At 40.3% G+C, this 20112-nt stretch overlaps 1 protein-coding gene across 1 annotated transcript in view; it reads left to right on the top strand.

Annotated features, from left to right (window-relative positions):
• The window catches only part of LOC126236966 (mitochondrial 2-oxoglutarate/malate carrier protein-like), a 48271-nt gene extending 28992 nt beyond the window's left edge, over window positions 1–19279 (top strand). Inside the window, exons 3-5 of the mRNA XM_049946672.1 lie at window positions 7377–7681; window positions 11562–11661; window positions 17474–19279. Coding sequence (XP_049802629.1) covers window positions 7377–7681; window positions 11562–11661; window positions 17474–17705 — 637 coding nt within the window. The 3' untranslated portion in view covers window positions 17706–19279. The remainder of the gene's footprint in view (window positions 1–7376; window positions 7682–11561; window positions 11662–17473) is intronic.
• The last annotated feature ends 833 nt before the right edge of the window (window positions 19280–20112 follow it).

The following is a 20112-nucleotide window of genomic DNA, read 5'->3' as shown; positions in this document are numbered from 1 at the left end:
TAAAAATACTCTTATTTGAATTTGGGCAATCCCCAGTTGCTCCTTGAGTACTACTCTCTTTAAATAGTCTAGACTTGCTACAAGAAACACTCAGTTGGCCAAAGATATTAACAACATCACTTTCTCACATATGTTTTCCACACTTACCTGTTTTGCTATTTTCATAATCACAAGAAAGGTTCTATCACAAACTCATCAGATATGGTCAGTGTACTCTTTCGGCTTATTCCTTGATAAAAACATAACACAATATAGTTGATCGCCACATACCACAGTGTAAAATAAAATTCCCAAGCAGATAGCAACCTCATCTTAATCATCATCTCCAAAATATTGCAATACAATCTATACTTCAACATCTCAGTAAATCATGAAGAAATTCCCTACTTTTCATTGTCACAGCATATAGAGGCAACTTCTCATATTTAAACATAAATGCACAACCTACCATACCCACCTTATAAAATATTCTGACTATAGTGTATCAATTCTCAGTTTATAATTATCCAGCACACGTTCAGTATATTCGAAAATGACAAAACCTTTTCTCCAGCATAACTGAAACTTTAGCTGAGTTTACTTATAAAGTTAGTCATATATGACCAAGTTCTTACCTATTACAGTTTTCTAGAACTGCATGTGTCTAAAAAATTCTTACCAATGCTTTCATTATAATAGCTATATTCAAATACCAACTATAGATCACTCAAATGACAGTAGCAAACCAACAAGTCTGATGGCCTGTCTTTTCAGTTATAAATACAACACAAACATTCCTCAAATAGATCCAGAATTTGTGTATATGCAACTTCCATAAAATTAGACAGCACAGAAACTCAAAATACCTCTAATGTCATCAAATGAAAAAAAATTTCTCTTAAAGAACAGCCAAATTTTGTACTGTTCCAAAATGCGAGACAACTTCTTCACTATACAAACATAAATGTGAATATATCTTTCAGTCACAACAGTGTAAAGTATCTTAAGTTTTGATGTTTCAGATATTTTCAGATTTAACTAATTAGATGCAAATGCCACTTCAAAAGCCTAAGAGGCTTTTGGACAATTAATAAAGAAACTTGCCAGTAATACTACTGTGAACTATACTTGAAAAACTCTAAAATGTATACACCTAGTACCTATTGGAGAAAGACAACATGATAATAAAAGATAACTTGAAAGACTTACAGAATAGTCAGAGAATGAAAGTGGCTCAGGAAACTGAAAATTTTGAAGTAAGATACAAATTAGCTCTGAACTCTGTGCTTGCCACTCATAGTATACAAATGGGCATATACCCCCATGGAATCATTGAAGTTGTAGTGTACATAAATCATCACTATTTTGGAAATCTTCTGCTTCTATTTCTAACCTAAATTTGTTTAAGTACAATTGTTTTGAATTGACTTTACACATACACATCAAAAAGCACAAAAATAACTTGAAAGATACTTTGGACTTCTACATATTTCTTAGTATAACTGTGCTACAAACCCATAACAGTTTTGGATTCCCAGGTAACATTTTTACCTTTGTCATTCTTTGAAACAAATAAATATTTTCATTGATGCTTAAATTTGAAATAACATTTCATTCTACAGTTTCAAATACATATTTTCCAATATCTCAAGTTTCTTTTTTAAAATATTTTCTTGTTATTTTAATTTTATGGTACTTTAACTTCTTTTCAGTATATTTATTTCTACTTTTGATGAATCGGTACAATCAATTTCATTTATGACATGTGTAACACTTCGTTGCCAAACAGCATCCAAAACTGCCAACCTGTCTACATCAAATGCTACACTTTTGGTATTCTCCGACAAAAGTTCATTTTCTACAGTACAAAAGTTTTCCACTTCATTTATCTGATCTACTTCTACATTTACAATACCAGAGAAGGAAAGTTGCTACTCACCATATAGTGGAGATGCTGAGTCACGATAAGCACAATAAAAAGATTCACACAATTAAAGCTTTTGGCCATTATTGTATTGTTGTTTGGATAATTTTGTGTTTGATGGTGTCTAATTTGTACAAAGCATTCTAATTACAGACTGTTACAAGATACGTATCTCCTTTAAAGGCTTTAGCTTGAGATAATTGTAAGATATAATTGCTATATCTTTACATACATTGCTGGATCACCAACAGTACCATTACAGAAATGTTTTCTCACTATAGTAAGAAGTGCACACTACAGAAGCTTGCAAGAATCATGCTATTAACCACACGTGGTACACTGCTACTTGCCACTGCAAAGCAGCTTACCACCCACCTTCTTACCTATACATCAGTGTAGCAGTATAAATGAATGTCTCTCTTTTTATCTTGACTGACCCTTGAGAGGGAATGAGCTATTTTTTATTAACCAGCTATGTAACGGCCATGGCTGGAAAATACCTCTTATTTCCATTTAGTTTATTTTAAAAAGAAATCTTTCTTTCTTTTACAGAATATGCGATGTTAACCTTTTTTTTTTATGCAGTCTGTCTTGAACAAATTACTGTCATTGTGTACAGTTTTATGTTCACTGTTGAACAATGTCATGTATGAAACTTCCTGGAAGATTAAAACTGTGTGCAGACTCGAACTCAGGACCTTTGCCTTTCGTGGGCAAGTGCTCTACCAACTGAGCTACCCAAGCACGACTCATGCCCCATCCTCACAGCTTTAATTCCGCCAGTACATCGTCTCCTACCTTCCAAACTTCACAGAAGCTCTCCTGGTGGAACATGATTGAGCTTCTCTCCTTTGTACATTATTTTTATTACACAGTATTCTTGTCCAAATTTGAAAAAACCCAACCAAGTCAAATCAGATGTTACAATATTCGGTAAAAACTTCCTTTCCATTTTATAATAATACTAGACATTAGTTTGTGTCAAATCTTCAAGATATACAGTGTGTACATACTTCTATATAACCCAGGCTCTGAGAAACTAGCTTCATATTTCCTCAACTAATAGTGGAGATGCTGAGTCACGATAAGCACAATAAAAAGATTCACACAATTAAAGCTTTTGGCCATTATTGTATTGTTGTTTGGATAATTTTGTGTTTGATGGTGTCTAATTTGTACAAAGCATTCTAATTACAGACTGTTACAAGATACGTATCTCCTTTAAAGGCTTTAGCTTGAGATAATTGTAAGATATAATTGCTATATCTTTACATACATTGCTGGATCACCAACAGTACCATTACAGAAATGTTTTCTCACTATAGTAAGAAGTGCACACTACAGAAGCTTGCAAGAATCATGCTATTAACCACACGTGGTACACTGCTACTTGCCACTGCAAAGCAGCTTACCACCCACCTTCTTACCTATACATCAGTGTAGCAGTATAAATGAATGTCTCTCTTTTTATCTTGACTGACCCTTGAGAGGGAATGAGCTATTTTTTATTAACCAGCTATGTAACGGCCATGGCTGGAAAATACCTCTTATTTCCATTTAGTTTATTCTAAAAAGAAATCTTTCTTTCTTTTACAGAATATGCGATGTTAACCTTTTTTTTTTATGCAGTCTGTCTTGAACAAATTACTGTCATTGTGTACAGTTTTATGTTCACTGTTGAACAATGTCATGTATGAAACTTCCTGGAAGATTAAAACTGTGTGCAGACTCGAACTCAGGACCTTTGCCTTTCGTGGGCAAGTGCTCTACCAACTGAGCTACCCAAGCACGACTCATGCCCCATCCTCACAGCTTTAATTCCGCCAGTACATCGTCTCCTACCTTCCAAACTTCACAGAAGCTCTCCTGGTTCGCAGGAGAGCTTCTGTGAAGTTTGGAAGGTAGGAGACGAGGTACTGGCGGAATTAAAGCTGTGAGGACGGGGCGTGAGTCGTGCTTGGGTAGCTCAGTTGGTAAAGCACTTGCCCGCAAAAGGCAAAGGTCCCGAGTTAGAGTTTCGGTCCAGCACACAGTTTTAATCTGCCAGGAGGTTTTATATCAGCGCACACTCCGCTGTAGAGTGAAAATTTCATTCAATGTCGTGATGTCGTGTATATCCGTGTGGTAAATAGAAAAGTTCTATCCACCTTTCACAGCCACTGTTAGTATTTTTGTATCTCATAGTGCTGAAAATGGTTTTGAAAACGAGCCTTTAGTTAGTAGAAGATGTGAAAATTTTGTGATGATGCTAGATGAGACTTGGGTGGTGAAAATAGCAAACACTGCCAACAAACATTTACACTTCTCTGTGAATTTTACAGTAAAGTGTAACATTGCATAGTTAAACAAAAGGATATCATAATACCTCAGTTTTAATTTTTAATCAGTTGACTCCTCATAGAGTATCTGCAAAGTTGTCTTTTGTTTTAAGAAACGCCATCTTGAAACCACCAAAATCTGTTGTAATTTGCGTGCATTTGTCGACAAACAGTTTTGGTCAAGTGACCATCTTCAAGTCATGAATACAATTACAGCAGGTTAAAGGAAGGTTACTCAGTGTGAAATACATAATTGTTACAAGTTAGAGCATCTTTTACTTTTCTACGTGTCCAATGTTTTATACATTTTTTCTTTGAGTCACTAAGTGCCCAAGTTGGCAATTCATTGAACTATTCTGAATATAGTAGTTCATGCTGCTGTTTAAACACAGTGAAGCTCTACATCACTATTTACAGAAAATATTTTGCTCTGGGTTTACTGTAGCAACACAGTTCACACAAACCACTACTGCCTCTTTATCCCAGAAAACAAGAAAATTCTCTTCCTCCTCCGTGGAACATGATTGAGCTTCTCTCCTTTGTACATTATTTTTATTACACAGTATTCTTGTCCAAATTTGAAAAAACCCAACCAAGTCAAATCAGATGTTACAATATTCGGTAAAAACTTCCTTTCCATTTTATAATAATACTAGACATTAGTTTGTGTCAAATCTTCAAGATATACAGTGTGTACATACTTCTATATAACCCAGGCTCTGAGAAACTAGCTTCATATTTCCTCAACTAATAAGCAACAAGAATAACAATTAATATATTTATTACCTGAAAATTTTCATGAGCAGTGAGTTCTCGTTATTTTGTAATGTTGGAATCAACATCACTGTGTTATCAGTTCCTCTGGCATGGATCTTAGAGTTCTTACTATTTCTGTCAATGTTTGGCATAGTCACATTAAATAACATTAATATATTTTGTTGAATCTGTGTAAACTTTCTGTAAACACTCCAGAATGTGAATGATTGTTATGCCTTCTTCAGAAAGAAATTCTATCACAACATATAATTTCATCCAAGCACCATTGTCAAGTATTTTGTAAGATGCTGTCTGCAAACTGATAAAGCTCAAAGAGAAAGTGTCTCATTTTGAGTCTTCTTGTTCTTTGCTATTTCAAAAGCAAGAAGTATCAGTTATTACTTTTCAGTTGCCCTTCTAACTTTTTATATAAAAATCTATACTTGGAAAGTCCTGTTTGGATTGTCGGCAATATTAAGAAAAGTTTGGTTGGCTACTCACCATAAAGATGGCATGTTGTGTTGCACACAGCCACAATAAAAAGGCTTACATTCTAGCTTACACACACACACACACACACACACACACACACACACACACACACACACAAAACTGCTATCTGGCCATTCAGGCCACAATGCAACATCGCGGTGAATGAATGCTGGGTGGTGAATGGGGAGAGAAGAGCACTGTCTGGCAGAGCATGCAGGACTAGACTGTGGTAGCACAAGGCTGCCAGACACAGCATTGGAAGCTGTGGGTTTCTTGGTTTCACACCAAGCAAATTCAGAAAACAAATGATTGCATGCTGTTCAAGTAAGGAAAACGTCGCCATTTTAAGTATTTAAAACAGTTCTCATTCTCGCCGCTGGTGGTAAAATTCCATCTGCCATACGGTGCTGCCATCTCTGGGACGTATTGACAATGAACGCGGCCTCATTTTAAAACAATGCGCATGTTTCTATCTCTTTCCAGTCCGGAGAAAAAAACTCGGAGGCCTTAGAACTTGAATGCACCTCGTAAAAATCTGTGCTTTAATTGCAATAGAGCTGGTATATGACATGGCTGCTTTCACAGGTGCCAGGACTGCAATGGGGTAGGATAAACCTGTGACAGGACTGGAATAGGAAGTGCAGGGTGTATGTTAGGGGTGTCTTGTTCCATGTGGCAAGGGTGGGGATTGGGAGTGCCACAGGGACAGACTGTGGTGTAGTGGAGGTTATGTTGGCAAAGGAACGCTAGTTTTGGAGGGGTGGAAAAGTGGGCTACCGTGTGGCATAACATGCAGCTGAACATAACATGCTTGATTTCAGTGGTTGCTTCACAACTGCATCCACCTGGATGCTCCCCTCCCCTCCCCCACCAGCATTTCTGAACTGAGCAGGTGGGAGGTATCATTTAAAATGCATTCTCTGCTTCTGAAATTGTCCTGGCTTTAATTTATGATAAGCAACTGCTCCCACACCCTCCACCCAATAGTTTATGCCTTCTCTGCCCCATACCTCCTCCCAGTTCACATCCCCTCACCTTCATTGCGCACCATTCTTTTTAATGCACCCACTGGTCATTTTCCCTTCCTCTGCCCCTCTCCTTTCACTCCTGATTTCCCCCTCCCCTCCCCTGTAACATCCCAACACTGCACCTAGCATCCTTGTCTTGCCACAGTCTAGTCCCTGCTCTCTCCACCAGACAGTGCTCTCCTCACCCTCATGCCCCACCCCCACCCCACCCTGCTATCCTTCTCTCTTTCCCATTGCTCTCCAGATTGCTGCTTCTGTTCAGTGTGGCGTTTCATTCTGACCCGAGTGGCCAGAGATAGCGGTCATGTGTGCACGAGATGTTCTTGCATGTGTTAATATGCGTGTTTCTTTCTTGAGCAAAAGCTAAAAGTGTAAAATAAATGTATGCTTGGATAGATTAATGTTTCTGCAAATTCCATCTGAACTTCATCATATTCGTAATAACTGTAATTTCGATGTCACACATGATCTTGAAGCACAATACAGTATACTGTTTTTGAAACCCATGACATTTGGATTTCTTTTCTGATATATTCTGTACATTGTTACTCTAAGCTACACTAATTAGGATCTTGTTTCTGATGCAATGACTAACAAATGGCCAACATTGAAAAGAATAAAGATTAGTAGATCTGGAACTTACCTTCTTTCTTTTATGATCCTGTATTAAGAACAACAAAAAATTTTACCAGTGTAGAACTTTTGGGATGGCACTGATTCATACAAATATGTGTATCCTACATATTATATTACATAGTAATGAATAGTTTCATCGAATTAAAAGTTTTTCATTAATAGCTTTCTGTGCTAGATAAAATTGCACTGAAGTCATGGCTTGAAAGTTGAAAAAATGTAAAGCATGAAAATTTCACGTGGCAGGTCTGAAGGGAAACCTCCAGGTTTTGCAAGTAAAGCTGCTATTGGCATGACAGCAGGTGCAACCGGGGCCTTTGTGGGTACTCCTGCAGAAGTGGCTCTCGTACGCATGACGGCAGATGGTAGACTACCACCAGCAGAGAGGCGAAATTACCGCAATGTTGCCCATGCCCTTTGGCGGATTGCATCTGACGAAGGTGTACTTGCACTTTGGCGTGGTGCTGGTCCTACAATGGGACGTGCGATGGTGGTAAATGCTGCACAGCTTGCATCATACTCTCAGGCAAAACAATTGTTACTATCAACAGGTAAGTGTAACTTACTTCTTGTAGTACTGAATTTTTTACTGATTTTGTTTATAGTTTCTTACAGTATTTTAAAAATTTAAAAATACATGCAACTTAGTTCACTAGTGACATCAGAGATTTCAACTGATCTTTATAAATGGCATATATTTTGTACAGAAAGTGTAATATACAAAAGGTATTTTACAAGAAATAACATGTTTGTAGAAAGCTTCTAAAGAGACACACTTCTAGAAATTATTCTTTTACTGTGCTCTTGGGAAACATGGAAATTTGCCAAGTACTGTATTTTATGAAGGCTCGGAGGTGCTATCTATTTTTTATTTATTGTATCTCTAAATAAGACAGAGAAATGTGAATTAAGTGGTGTCTTTTAGAATGGTGTATATTTTTATTTTACTGATTGTTAAATTCTCCGTAAGATTTAATAGATCAGTGATAAAAATGTGGCCCAGAGGTGGTGATCTATTGGATACTAATTACTCATTATCACAAGAACAAAATACACAGAGATACAATGCATCACCGTACAGAATTTACAGGTTCACTGTCTTTGTCAGAAAAGACAAATGTTGCATCTGATCAAATATTGAAGAGTATGGTGCAGCTGTTTAGGTAGTGGACTTTTTAACTCGGAAGGGGGTTCAAATCCCTGCCTTGCCAGCCAGACTCACGTTTTTTGTGGTTTCTCTAAATTAAGTTGAATGCAGTGTGTCTCCTTCGAAATGACATTATCATTTTCCTTCCTCATTCTTGTTTGTTCAAATTTATGATCCATTTGTAATGAACTTGTTATGAAACATTCAGTTCTAATCTTCCTTTTTTTTTACTTTGATAATGCACAACTTAACAGAATACCAGGAGAGGTGGAGATACCTTCATTTTATTTCCCTACTTGTCCCCCTCTCCCTCCCCCTCTCCCTCCCCCTCTCCCTCCCCCTCTCCCTCCCCCTCCCCCTCCCCCTCCCCCTCCCCCTCTCCCTCCCCCTCTCCCTCCCCCTCTCCCTCCCCCTCTCCCTCCCCCTCTCCATGCCCCTCTCCATGCCCCTCACCCTCCGCACCACCTCTCCCTCCACCCTCTCCCTCCACCCTCTCCCTCCCCCTCTCCCTCCCCCTCTCCCTCTCCATGCCCCTCTCCCTCTCCATGCCCCTCTCCCTCTCCATGCCCCTCTCCCTCTCCATGCCCCTCTCCCTCTCCATGCCCCTCTCCCTCTCCATGCCCCTCTCCCTCTCCATGCCCCTCTCCCTCTCCATGCCCCTCTCCCTCTCCATGCCCCTCTCCCTCTCCATGCCCCTCTCCCTCTCCATGCCCCTCTCCCTCTCCATGCCCCTCTCCCTCTCCATGCCCCTCTCCCTCTCCATGCCCCTCTCCCTCTCCATGCCCCTCTCCCTCTCCATGCCCCTCTCCCTCTCCATGCCCCTCTCCCTCTCCATGCCCCTCTCCCTCTCCATGCCCCTCTCCCTCTCCATGCCCCTCTCCCTCTCCATGCCCCTCTCCCTCTCCATGCCCCTCTCCCTCTCCATGCCCCTCTCCCTCTCCATGCCCCTCTCCCTCTCCATGCCCCTCTCCCTCTCCATGCCCCTCTCCCTCTCCATGCCCCTCTCCCTCTCCATGCCCCTCTCCCTCTCCATGCCCCTCTCCCTCTCCATGCCCCTCTCCCTCTCCATGCCCCTCTCCCTCTCCATGCCCCTCTCCCTCTCCATGCCCCTCTCCCTCTCCATGCCCCTCTCCCTCTCCATGCCCCTCTCCCTCTCCATGCCCCTCTCCCTCTCCATGCCCCTCTCCCTCTCCATGCCCCTCTCCCTCTCCATGCCCCTCTCCCTCTCCATGCCCCTCTCCCTCTCCATGCCCCTCTCCCTCTCCATGCCCCTCTCCCTCTCCATGCCCCTCTCCCTCTCCATGCCCCTCTCCCTCTCCATGCCCCTCTCCCTCTCCATGCCCCTCTCCCTCTCCATGCCCCTCTCCCTCTCCATGCCCCTCTCCCTCTCCATGCCCCTCTCCCTCTCCATGCCCCTCCCCCTCTCCATGCCCCTCCCCCTCTCCATGCCCCTCCCCCTCTCCCTCCCCCTCTCCCTCCCCCTCCCCCTCTCCCTCCCCCTCTCCATGCCCCTCTCCATGCCCCTCTCCATGCCCCTCACCCTCCGCACCACCTCTCCCTCCACCCTCTCCCTCCACCCTCTCCCTCCCCCTCTCCCTCCCCCTCTCCCTCTCCATGCCCCTCTCCCTCTCCATGCCCCTCTCCCTCTCCATGCCCCTCTCCCTCTCCATGCCCCTCTCCCTCTCCATGCCCCTCTCCCTCTCCATGCCCCTCTCCCTCTCCATGCCCCTCTCCCTCTCCATGCCCCTCTCCCTCTCCATGCCCCTCTCCCTCTCCATGCCCCTCTCCCTCTCCATGCCCCTCTCCCTCTCCATGCCCCTCTCCCTCTCCATGCCCCTCTCCCTCTCCATGCCCCTCTCCCTCTCCATGCCCCTCTCCCTCTCCATGCCCCTCTCCCTCTCCATGCCCCTCACCCGCACCCCCTCTCCCTCCACCCTCTCCCTCCACCCTCTCCCTCCACCCTCTCCCTCCACCCTCTCCCTCCACCCTCTCCCTCCACCCTCTCCCTCCACCCTCTCCCTCCACCCTCTCCCTCCACCCTCTCCCTCCACCCTCTCCCTCCACCCTCTCCCTCCACCCTCTCCCTCCACCCTCTCCCTCCACCCTCCTCCCTCCACCCTCCTCCCTCCACCCTCCCCCTTCTCCCTCCCCCCTTCACCCTCCCCCATCTCTCTCCCCCTCGGCCCCCCTATTCCCCCCCTCGGCCCCCCATATGCCCCCCCTTTTCCCTTCTCCCCCCTCCCCGCCCCCTCCCCTCTCCGCCCTCTCTCCCTCTTCCCCTCTTTCAAACAAAATGTAGTCCCCTCACCAATACTTAACTGTAACCTCTGTCTCTCATCACCTGTCTGTCTGTTGTCTTGCACCTTTGTATTCTCACCTCTAGTGTGAACTCTTGAAAGTACATCCAAAAGGGACTAAAAACATTGAGACTTTTATTTAAAAAAATATAAAAAATAATTTAGACACACATTAAATGAGCCTTTTAACTTTATTTATTGAAACAAATGTTTAAATCAGAATAAAAAATGCTGTCATATATACATATATATATTTTTCGCCTGAGAAAGTTTTAAAATTAACTAGGGGACAGAATGTTTGGCCATCATTTACCTTTAAGGGACGTAATTCCAAGTACTGTCAATACCCACATTCAAAAATGGACAAAATAGAGAAAAAATGTATACCTAGCTTTCAGAACCATTAATTTCGTCCTCAGAGAGATAAGAGGGATAGATTGAGGAAGGTTGGAAAGCAGGGACTGGTCACTCGGGTTGAGAGAGACTTACCTGGTGTGAGGATGAGGAGAGAGAAAACTCCTTTTTTCCCAGGTTGAGAGGAACTTATGTATTGTTAGGATGTGAGGTGACAAAATTCCTTGTCTCCCCTTGCCTTTAAATCAGGTGGGTCCCTCTCAACGTAGGATGTGAATTACAAGCCCGTCTTTCAATCCTCCCTTTCTCTTTCCCCCCTGTGGCAGCAACTAACAGTTCCAAAAGGTAGGCATAGTTTTTTATTTGTATTTTCATACTGTTAATTTTCTTTATCAACATTATGCCCTATTTTGCACCCAGAAGGTAAATCCTGGCCACGGATTGTCTCTCCCTTTAATTTTCCAATAAATGCAGATTTTAATGTTACTATTCCTGTACTTCAAAAATAAGTGAAGCATTCTTTTGAAATTGTGTAATGTTTTCACTGCATTGTCTCTAATTAATTTTTCTATCTTTAATTTACATTTCAATTTTTACAAAATATTAAATATTGTTAATTTTTTGTTTATGTAGGTTACTTTCAAGAAAACATATTTTGCCATTTTGTAAGCAGCATGATATCTGGTTTGTTAACTACCATTGCTTCAATGCCTGTTGACATTGCAAAGACAAGGTGGGTAAGCAGTTTTATAAATTATTTCCGCTTATGAGAATTCGAACACTGTAGAGTAAATTGGTAATTTAGCTTGTCAGGAGATGTGAAAAGCCATCTTGGTGTGTAATTAGTGTGACTTTTTCTCCTACCCATTGTGTTATGTGTGCAATCTACCCACACAATTTGTCATGGGAAACGTACCCAACAAGTGGAGATAAGTACAGTGTAGTTGGTGTTCAGTCTGAAATAAATGACTTGAAACATGCTTTCTTGAGGATGAGTATGAGCATGAAATCAGCAACTGTTGTAATCTTGTAATTAAGGGGCGCAGGGGGTGATAATTTCTTTGTTCCACTGTGATTTGTCTCACAGAACCATTCTTGCATGTGCATATGAATATAACGTACAGTGGGTGATTTGCAATGATGAGTTGCTTGAAGATCTTGTACAAGACTTATATGACATATTACAACATGCAGTGAAGGTGCATCATTAAGATGTCCTGAAGGATAGCTGAGGAAAAGTGGTCTAAATTTAGCTTGCTGTGATACCAAACTTTGTGCAACAAGCAGTTGCTTTTCATATGCATACAGCTGGCCCAAGTTCCAGTGTTCCGATGGCCACAGAACTTGAAACACTTTAATACTTTGTGTCGCCTTAGGCTGCCAAATAACATAAATATCACCTGTAATGAAACACAGGTCTAATTTTGCTGTAGTGAAGGTCACAATCATGGCCAACAGCATAACAAAAAACATGGACCAATTGTTGGGCAACACACAACATTATCTCCAGTTTTACTGTCTGAGGATCTATAGTAACTATTGAGGATGGAGAGACTGCTTGTTAGCATGGGAAGATTCTCAGTATAATAGTTGTCCCTCATCTGGTTAACATTAAAAGTGAGATGTTGCTACAGGGTAATGCATGCCTGTGCTGATATTGAGAGAGGCCTTCAGATACATTACAGCCTTATAGTGGCCAAGTAGGTTCTCCTGAATCTCAGCCCTGTTGCACATATTGTGGGATGAAATAGAGACAAAACTAGAACAGTCACCTGAACTGTGGAAGAACTGACTCTCACAGGGCGGGAAACATAAACTGCAATTCCTCTTGAATAAATCTGGAACCTTACTGACACAGCGCATCATAAAATTAAGCTATGTATTGGAGCACATATTGGACACAACCTACAGTTGACCAAATGTGATATTTGTGTTGTACTGAAATGCAGGAGGATCTGCAGCGAATTGACGCATGGTGCAGGGAATGGCAATTGAATCTCAATGTAGACAAGTGTAATGTGCTGTGAATACATAGAAAGATAGATCCCTTATCATTTAGCTACAAAATAGCAGGTCAGCAACTGGAAGCAGTTAATTCCATAAATTATCTGGGGGTACGCATTAGGAGTGATTTAAAATGGAATGATCATATAAAGTTGATCGTCGGTAAATCAGATGCCAGACTGAGATTCATTAGAAGAATCCTAAGGAAATGCAATCCGAAAACAAAGGAAGTAGGTTACAGTACGCTTGTTCGCACACTGCTTGAATACTGCTCAGCAGTGTGGGATCCGTACCAGATAGGGTTGATAGAAGAGATAGAGAAGATCCAACGGAGAGCAGCGCGCTTCGTTACAGGATCATTTAGTAATCGCGAAAGCGTTACGGAGATGATAGATAAACTCCAGTGGAAGACTCTGCGGGAGAGACGCTCAGTAGCTCGGTACGGGCTTTTGTTAAAGTTTCGAGAACATACCTTTACCGAAGAGTCAAGCAGTATACTGCTCCCTCCTACGTATATCTCGCGAAGAGACCATGAGGATAAAATCAGAGAGATTAGAGCCCACACAGAAGCATACCGACAATCCTTTCCACGAATGATACGAGACTGGAATAGAAGGGAGAACCGATAGAGGTACTCAGGGTACCCTCCGCCACACACCGTCAGGTGGCTTGCGGAGTATGGATGTAGATGTAGATGTAGAAATGTTCTCACACACACACACACACACACACACACACAAACCTTGAAGACATTATAATTTTAATTTTATTTAGTGTGTGTATGAGTTCCATTAAATGTTCTTATTTTTATAGTAAACTGCATCATACATCATGATGATAGATAGTCATCTTTGGATGAGCGTAGCTAAATAAAATTTCTGTATTTGTCACTGAACTTGCACTACAAAGAGGAAACTATACTGTTACATTTAGTTACACACACACACACACACACACACTATCTGTTCAAAAGTATCCATATACCAGTAAGTAATGTGAACTAGGTCATAAATGTCATGATAGGTGGACCCACCAGTATAAAAGGAGATGGAGAGTATTGTGTTGTCAGTAAAGAAGCAGTAATAGCAGATTGGGGCAATAAGGAGAGATCACTGACTTCGAACATAGACTAGTCATTGAATGTTGCCTGAGCAACAAATCCATTAGAGACATTTCAACCCTTCTCAAGCTGGTGATGTGAATATGAAGTGGAAATGCAATGGAACAACCACAGCTAAAGCAAGACCAGCAGATGTCTTGTACATATGGACAGGGTCCACTGAGCATTGTGAAGGTCAGTTGTGAAAAATCATACGAAATCTATGGAAGGAGCCACTCCTGAAGTGTTACCAACAATCCAACTACCACAATGACTGTGTGTAAGGAGTTAAGAAGAATGGGGTACAGTGGTTGGGCAGCTCCTAATAAGCCACACATTTCTGCAATCTATGCTAAGTGACACTTAAAGTGGCATAAAGAATGGTGCCACTGGATAATGGATGGCTGGAAATGACGGAGCTGGAGTGATGAGTCATATTTGATTGAAAATTTTGAGTTGGCATTTGGCAGTCATGTCTAGTGCCAACAGTGACCAATGAAGGAGATGGTGTTACAGTGTGGGGTGTTTTTCATGGTTAGGGGGTGTTCTCCTTATTGCGATTAAGAAAGCGCTAAATGTGGAAGGGTATAAATAAATTTTCCGTCATCGTGTACTGTGTGCAGTAGAGGAACAGTTTGGTGTTGTTGATTCATTGTATCAACATGACAATACACTCTGTCATAAAGCAGCATCTGTGAGGCAATGGTTTGTTTTCAATAACATTCTTGAAATGGACTCGCCTGCCCAGAGTCCTGGCCTGAAGGCAATGGGACAGTTTCGATATGAGTTAGAATGTTTGTTTCACTCCAGATCCCAGTGTCCAAAATCACTTCCTTTTGTTGTGTTGGCTCTTGAGGAAGAACTGGCTGACATTCCTCCACAGAAATTTACACCTCATTGAAAGTATCCCCAGGAAAGTTCAAGCCATCATAAAGACAAAAGGTGGACACACCATTTGTACGTGTCCTGATTCTTTTGACCATATAGCATAGAAATGATAGTGGTGCATTCCAGATGATAATCATGATTTGATTTTTGTACTGGTTGTAACAGCCTTTTGTAACATAGGCACTAAGATACCACATGTGTGTTTGTACAGCACAGTATCCAAAAAGTTGCGCCAGGGGGCCAATGAAGTACCTGTCAGATTTTATACAAAATTCGGCCATAATCTACTGCAAATGTGTTGATCAGATAACTCTTCCCAGCAATTAGAAAAGTAACACAGGTCGGATCTTTGTAGCTAAGGGCACCACAGGTGATCCACTAAGTTGAAACCTATATTACTCACTTCTGCTTGTAACAGAATTCTGTTAACACTCTCAATGTTGTGGATAGATATAAGCAGGTAGAGTAAACACGTTTAGCCTTCTAAAAGGATTTTGCATAAGTGCCACAGTGATGCCTACTCCAGAAAATGTTCTCATATGATTTCCTGTTGGATTGCAAACATCTTGACTGATAGAATGCAGCATGTTATTTTTGATGGAGAGTCATCAATCAACGCACATTGAAATAGTATCTAACATACTATAGGAAAGTGTAATAGGACCACCTTTTGGAAGCTATGAATAAATTAATGAATTAGCAGGTATTCTTTGCTACAATTTCATACATTTTCAGATAATGTTGTTTTATTTTAGGAAAAGTAATATTATTCAGTCGGATATTCAACAAGTGTCAGCATGAAGCATAGACTGGGAAATAGTTTCAGCACACAAAAAGCTAATGTTTCCCACCATGTGTTCAATTGTGTGATTTCTATATTGAATTATATAGGTGATTTGCAGTATATTAGAGATGATTTGTGAGAAAAATCTTTAGTAAAGATTTCTCTGAAAGTGAGAGAGAGGAAACTATTTTCAAAATAGAGTGGCTGAGGGAAATAAAGAATACTAAATATTAGTTTGATGTATTCTGCCACAACTTCTTTTACTGTGCTAGCCTCTTCATGTCAAAGTAGCACATACACCCAACATCTTCAAATATTTGTTGGATATATGTCTTCCTCTTCAGTTGTTGTCCTCATGAGCTCCCTGTAACACCAAGAAGTCAATTATTCTTGTAACACCACATCACAAATGTTTTATTCTCCTGTCCCCCTCCCCCCTGCCAGGTCATTATTCACTTACATATGGTGGTGTGCTCAAAACATATGTTCTGGGAAATTTCTTCCAAAAATTAAGGCCTATGTTTGAAACTAGTAGACTTCTTTTCATGATGAATGCCCTCTTTGCCTATGCTAGTCTGATTCTTACAGCCTCCTTGCTTCATTCATCACATTATTTGGCTTCAAAGGTAGCAGGATTCCTTCACTTTGCCAACTACATGGCCCTCAATTTTGATATTACATTTATAGCAAATGTCACTTCTGTTACTTCTCATTACTCCAGTCTTTCTTTGGTTTACTCTGTCCATAATCTTTGGTCATTAGTCTGTTGAATCAGTTCAAAAAGTCATGTAATTCTTTGTTAAAGGATATCCTTCTCCTCACGTTCTCTGATGAATTATGTTACCAGAAATGCCCTGAGTTTTAATCCAACTTCTGAATCTTTCTTTTATTTGTCATTGTTTCATTGGTGTTCAGATTGAACAGCATGGGAAGAAGAATGCTTCCCTATTTGCTGTCATTTTTGATTCAGGCACTACTTTCTTGGTCCCCCCTTTTTATTGTTCCCTCTTCAATCTTTTACATTCATACATACTTGTCCTTGTACGTAGCTCATACATGGAGACAACACTGGGGAAGTCCTGAGTAGAATAAAGGCATTGGGGAGGGTAACGATAGTACACTAACCATGCTGTGAGGTATTGAGCAGTAAACAGTCACATAAACAAGACTGACTGACAGTTAAGCTGTCTGACAATGGTCTCCTATGAGGTAACAAAAGTCATATGTACACAAATAGCTATGTTACATTGATGCTGTGGCCTCAGTGTGGTGAGACATGAACTGAGTGAGAGGAACGAGGTGGAGGGGGAGGGGTGAAGACTATGGGGAAAAGCAGCAAGGGAATGGGATAGGAATGTGGCATAAATGACCTCATCCTGGTGCAAGCACAAGAAGCCATGTATGGTACCCAATGAAATAGTTGGTCATCTGAGGAAAAGGGGAGGTAGAACATATTGGAAGGAGGAGGCCCTAGAGAGAATGAAATAGATCCTCTATCTATTAATTTAGACCCACCAAATTGATTGTGACATAGAGGTGATTTTTGTCTTGTTACTCTGTTGTAAAGTATGACTAACAGATTGGTTGTTCTTGACATGCAGTTGTCTTGAAAAACTTCAGTATTCAGTTATGTGGTTTTACATTTTTATTTCTATTTTAATGCATTTAAACTGTGTGATATTACATATGACAGTAAAAACTTATGTTTAAAATATTATGTATTCATAACTCCTAATAAGAAAAAAGTGAATGAACTCTTTATCATTACAGAATACAAAATATGAAGATGGTTGATGGAAAACCAGAATTCAAAGGTGCCATTGATGTGCTGATGAAAGTGGTTCGTAACGAAGGCTTCTTCTCTCTGTGGAAAGGTTTCACTCCTTACTATGCTAGACTTGGACCCCACACTGTGCTGACTTTTATTTTCCTAGAGCAGATGAATGCATTTTACAGTGTCCGTGTACTTGGACAAGATGCCAGCAAGACAAGTGGTCTGTAACATATGCCAAGAAACCTTTTCCATTCCATTGTATAGTAACCTTGCCATAAATGCAAGCACCAGCACCATCTTTGTCATTGGTAATATGTTTTACACACAATTTGTTCTCTGAGACTCTTTTTACTGAAAAGAAATCCCTCTCTCCTCCGCCTCTAGTCTTTTCCTGTTTTCATTGCAGTATTTGATGTTCGTCCCTTTGTTAACATCAACACAACAACACACAAAATGCTGTTTATAGTATGAGTCAGATTAACTTAAATGATTAATGAGTTTGCTAAGTGTGCATTAAAAATTTCTTTGTAAATGAATGCAATAGCTGATTTCTTAATTTTTTTTTATTAATACAATACCATTGTTATACCCCTTAAAGCTAACATGGAGCAATTAGCATAAAAAGTGGTTCCCTTTATCATTTTAGTCAGTTTGCTGTTCATTTAAGCACAGTTGAATCATTCCACAGATTGCAAGTGATAACACTATGAAATGCATTTAAAAAAAGATGAAACAGATAAAGTAGGGAGGGATTGTGAATAGTTTCTCGTACACATACTCTGCCTTTTTAGTTCCTGTCTGGAAAAATCTTTTAATACTCAGGAATTTTTATGTCACTCATGGAAATGAATGTATTTATTGCATTTGACCAAAAAAAAAAAAAAACTGATGGGTCTTCGCAAAGATATTTGCTGCCTTTGTAGTTGACTGGTATAGAGTATATTCACAACTACAGAATAAGAAACAATTTGTGTTGTAAGTTTGGTACTTGTCAAAACCCGTATTATATTCCATGTTCAGGATGTGCTGCTGGAAACTGGATAGTATGGATTATTCTAGTGGAGGAGTAGATTAAATGTAGGAAAATGCTTGGAAAATGTGACTGGTGTAAGACATGCAAAATGCAGCCTTGATCCGAAAATTTCAGTTTCTTTAGGTTGCTGAACATTATGATAAAGAAATGGTTTTAAACATTGAAAAAATAATGATTGATTGTGAAACACAAGTATCCTTAGCTGCCCAAATTTGACAGCTGTACTTAGGCACAAAATGTCATTATTATTCTTGGGGGAAAACTATTTTTAATAAGCTCGGTTCACGTAGAAATAATGAAACCTGTTTCTTATTTATAAAAAACTCTAATGAATTTGATACAAAAGAGCAAAGACAATAATTGTTTTTCTGCATAATGCAGCATATTGCTGTCATCTTGTCAAATTATTTTACTCTTGTAAACTGGCTTACACCAGTACAAATGTAGACTGTAACAGAACTGTAATTGGTTACAATAGATGCATCTACAATGTTTCAATATGAGTGTTATGTATATTTAATGCAAGATAAATTTTGTTTTAATAGTAAAAAGAAATATTATAATATTGTACAAATGTGAAAGATTTATTGATGAAATTTATATTTTGGATTTATAGTTTTTAAACGTTGTTATGTAATGTTGATGAGTGATGAAAGTTGAGTGTTGTGTAAGTAAAATTTGTGATGTAGTTGTTAATGTTATTGTAAAGCGCTACATGCGAGATTTTGTGTGAATATGTAATGTAAAAATACAGTATTTAATATAATAATGTTTTCTTTAATCTTTGATCACTTAACCAAAAGTTATAAAATCTGTGTAAAATAGTGACAAAAGAACAAGAAACAGAAATGGAAAAAAAGTAGGTGAAATAACTGTTGTGGTTCTAGGTATGGTATATTGTAACTACAGTATTCAGAAGAAAATTTCTTCTCCAGTGATCAATATGGACAAAGGGACATATTCTTAATGAATCTGTAGAAAAGTATATACTGTTATACAACTCATTGAAAAAGCCTTGATGGCTCCCTTTTGTGGGTAGTAACCTTACCAATTAAGACAAATTTAGTGATTTGCCTCATAGCTTCAGTCTGCTGGTATTTTTCTCAAAAATTCAAAATGTCAGGAGAGGTTCTGTGGTGTTTAAGAAGTTTAGAGAGGTACAAGTAGATAGAATCTGTTTATCAGACTGAAGGATGCCCAAATACCTCAATGGATAAGAACAGAGACCAGGACAGATAATGATTGTTTCCACACCAGTACATAATATTCTCTCTCTCTCTCTCTCTCTCTCTCTCTCTGTGTGTGTGTGTGTGTGTGTGTGTGTGTGTGTGTGTGTGTGTGTGTGTGTGTGTGTGTGTGTGTGTGTGTGTAGGGGGGGGGGGGGTTGCATCTACGTTTTTTGATGGAGTGTGCCACTGCCCAACCAACCTGTGGCCAACCATTCGCTATGAGTGATCTACCTCCATGTATCCTACCACTGGTACTCCCTATCCCATTAAACATTACCACCTGTGAAATGGCCGTGGGGCAGAACATGCTGCTAAGTATAACATGGCCAACTCTGCCGTCCTTGAACACTGTCACCCCTGAGTGGTATGCTAG

This window comes from Schistocerca nitens, chromosome 2 (assembly GCF_023898315.1).
Source record: "Schistocerca nitens isolate TAMUIC-IGC-003100 chromosome 2, iqSchNite1.1, whole genome shotgun sequence".
Taxonomy (NCBI): domain Eukaryota; kingdom Metazoa; phylum Arthropoda; class Insecta; order Orthoptera; family Acrididae; genus Schistocerca; species Schistocerca nitens.
Note: the sequence above shows the minus strand (reverse complement) of the source record. Positions and strands in the feature narration are given on the sequence as shown.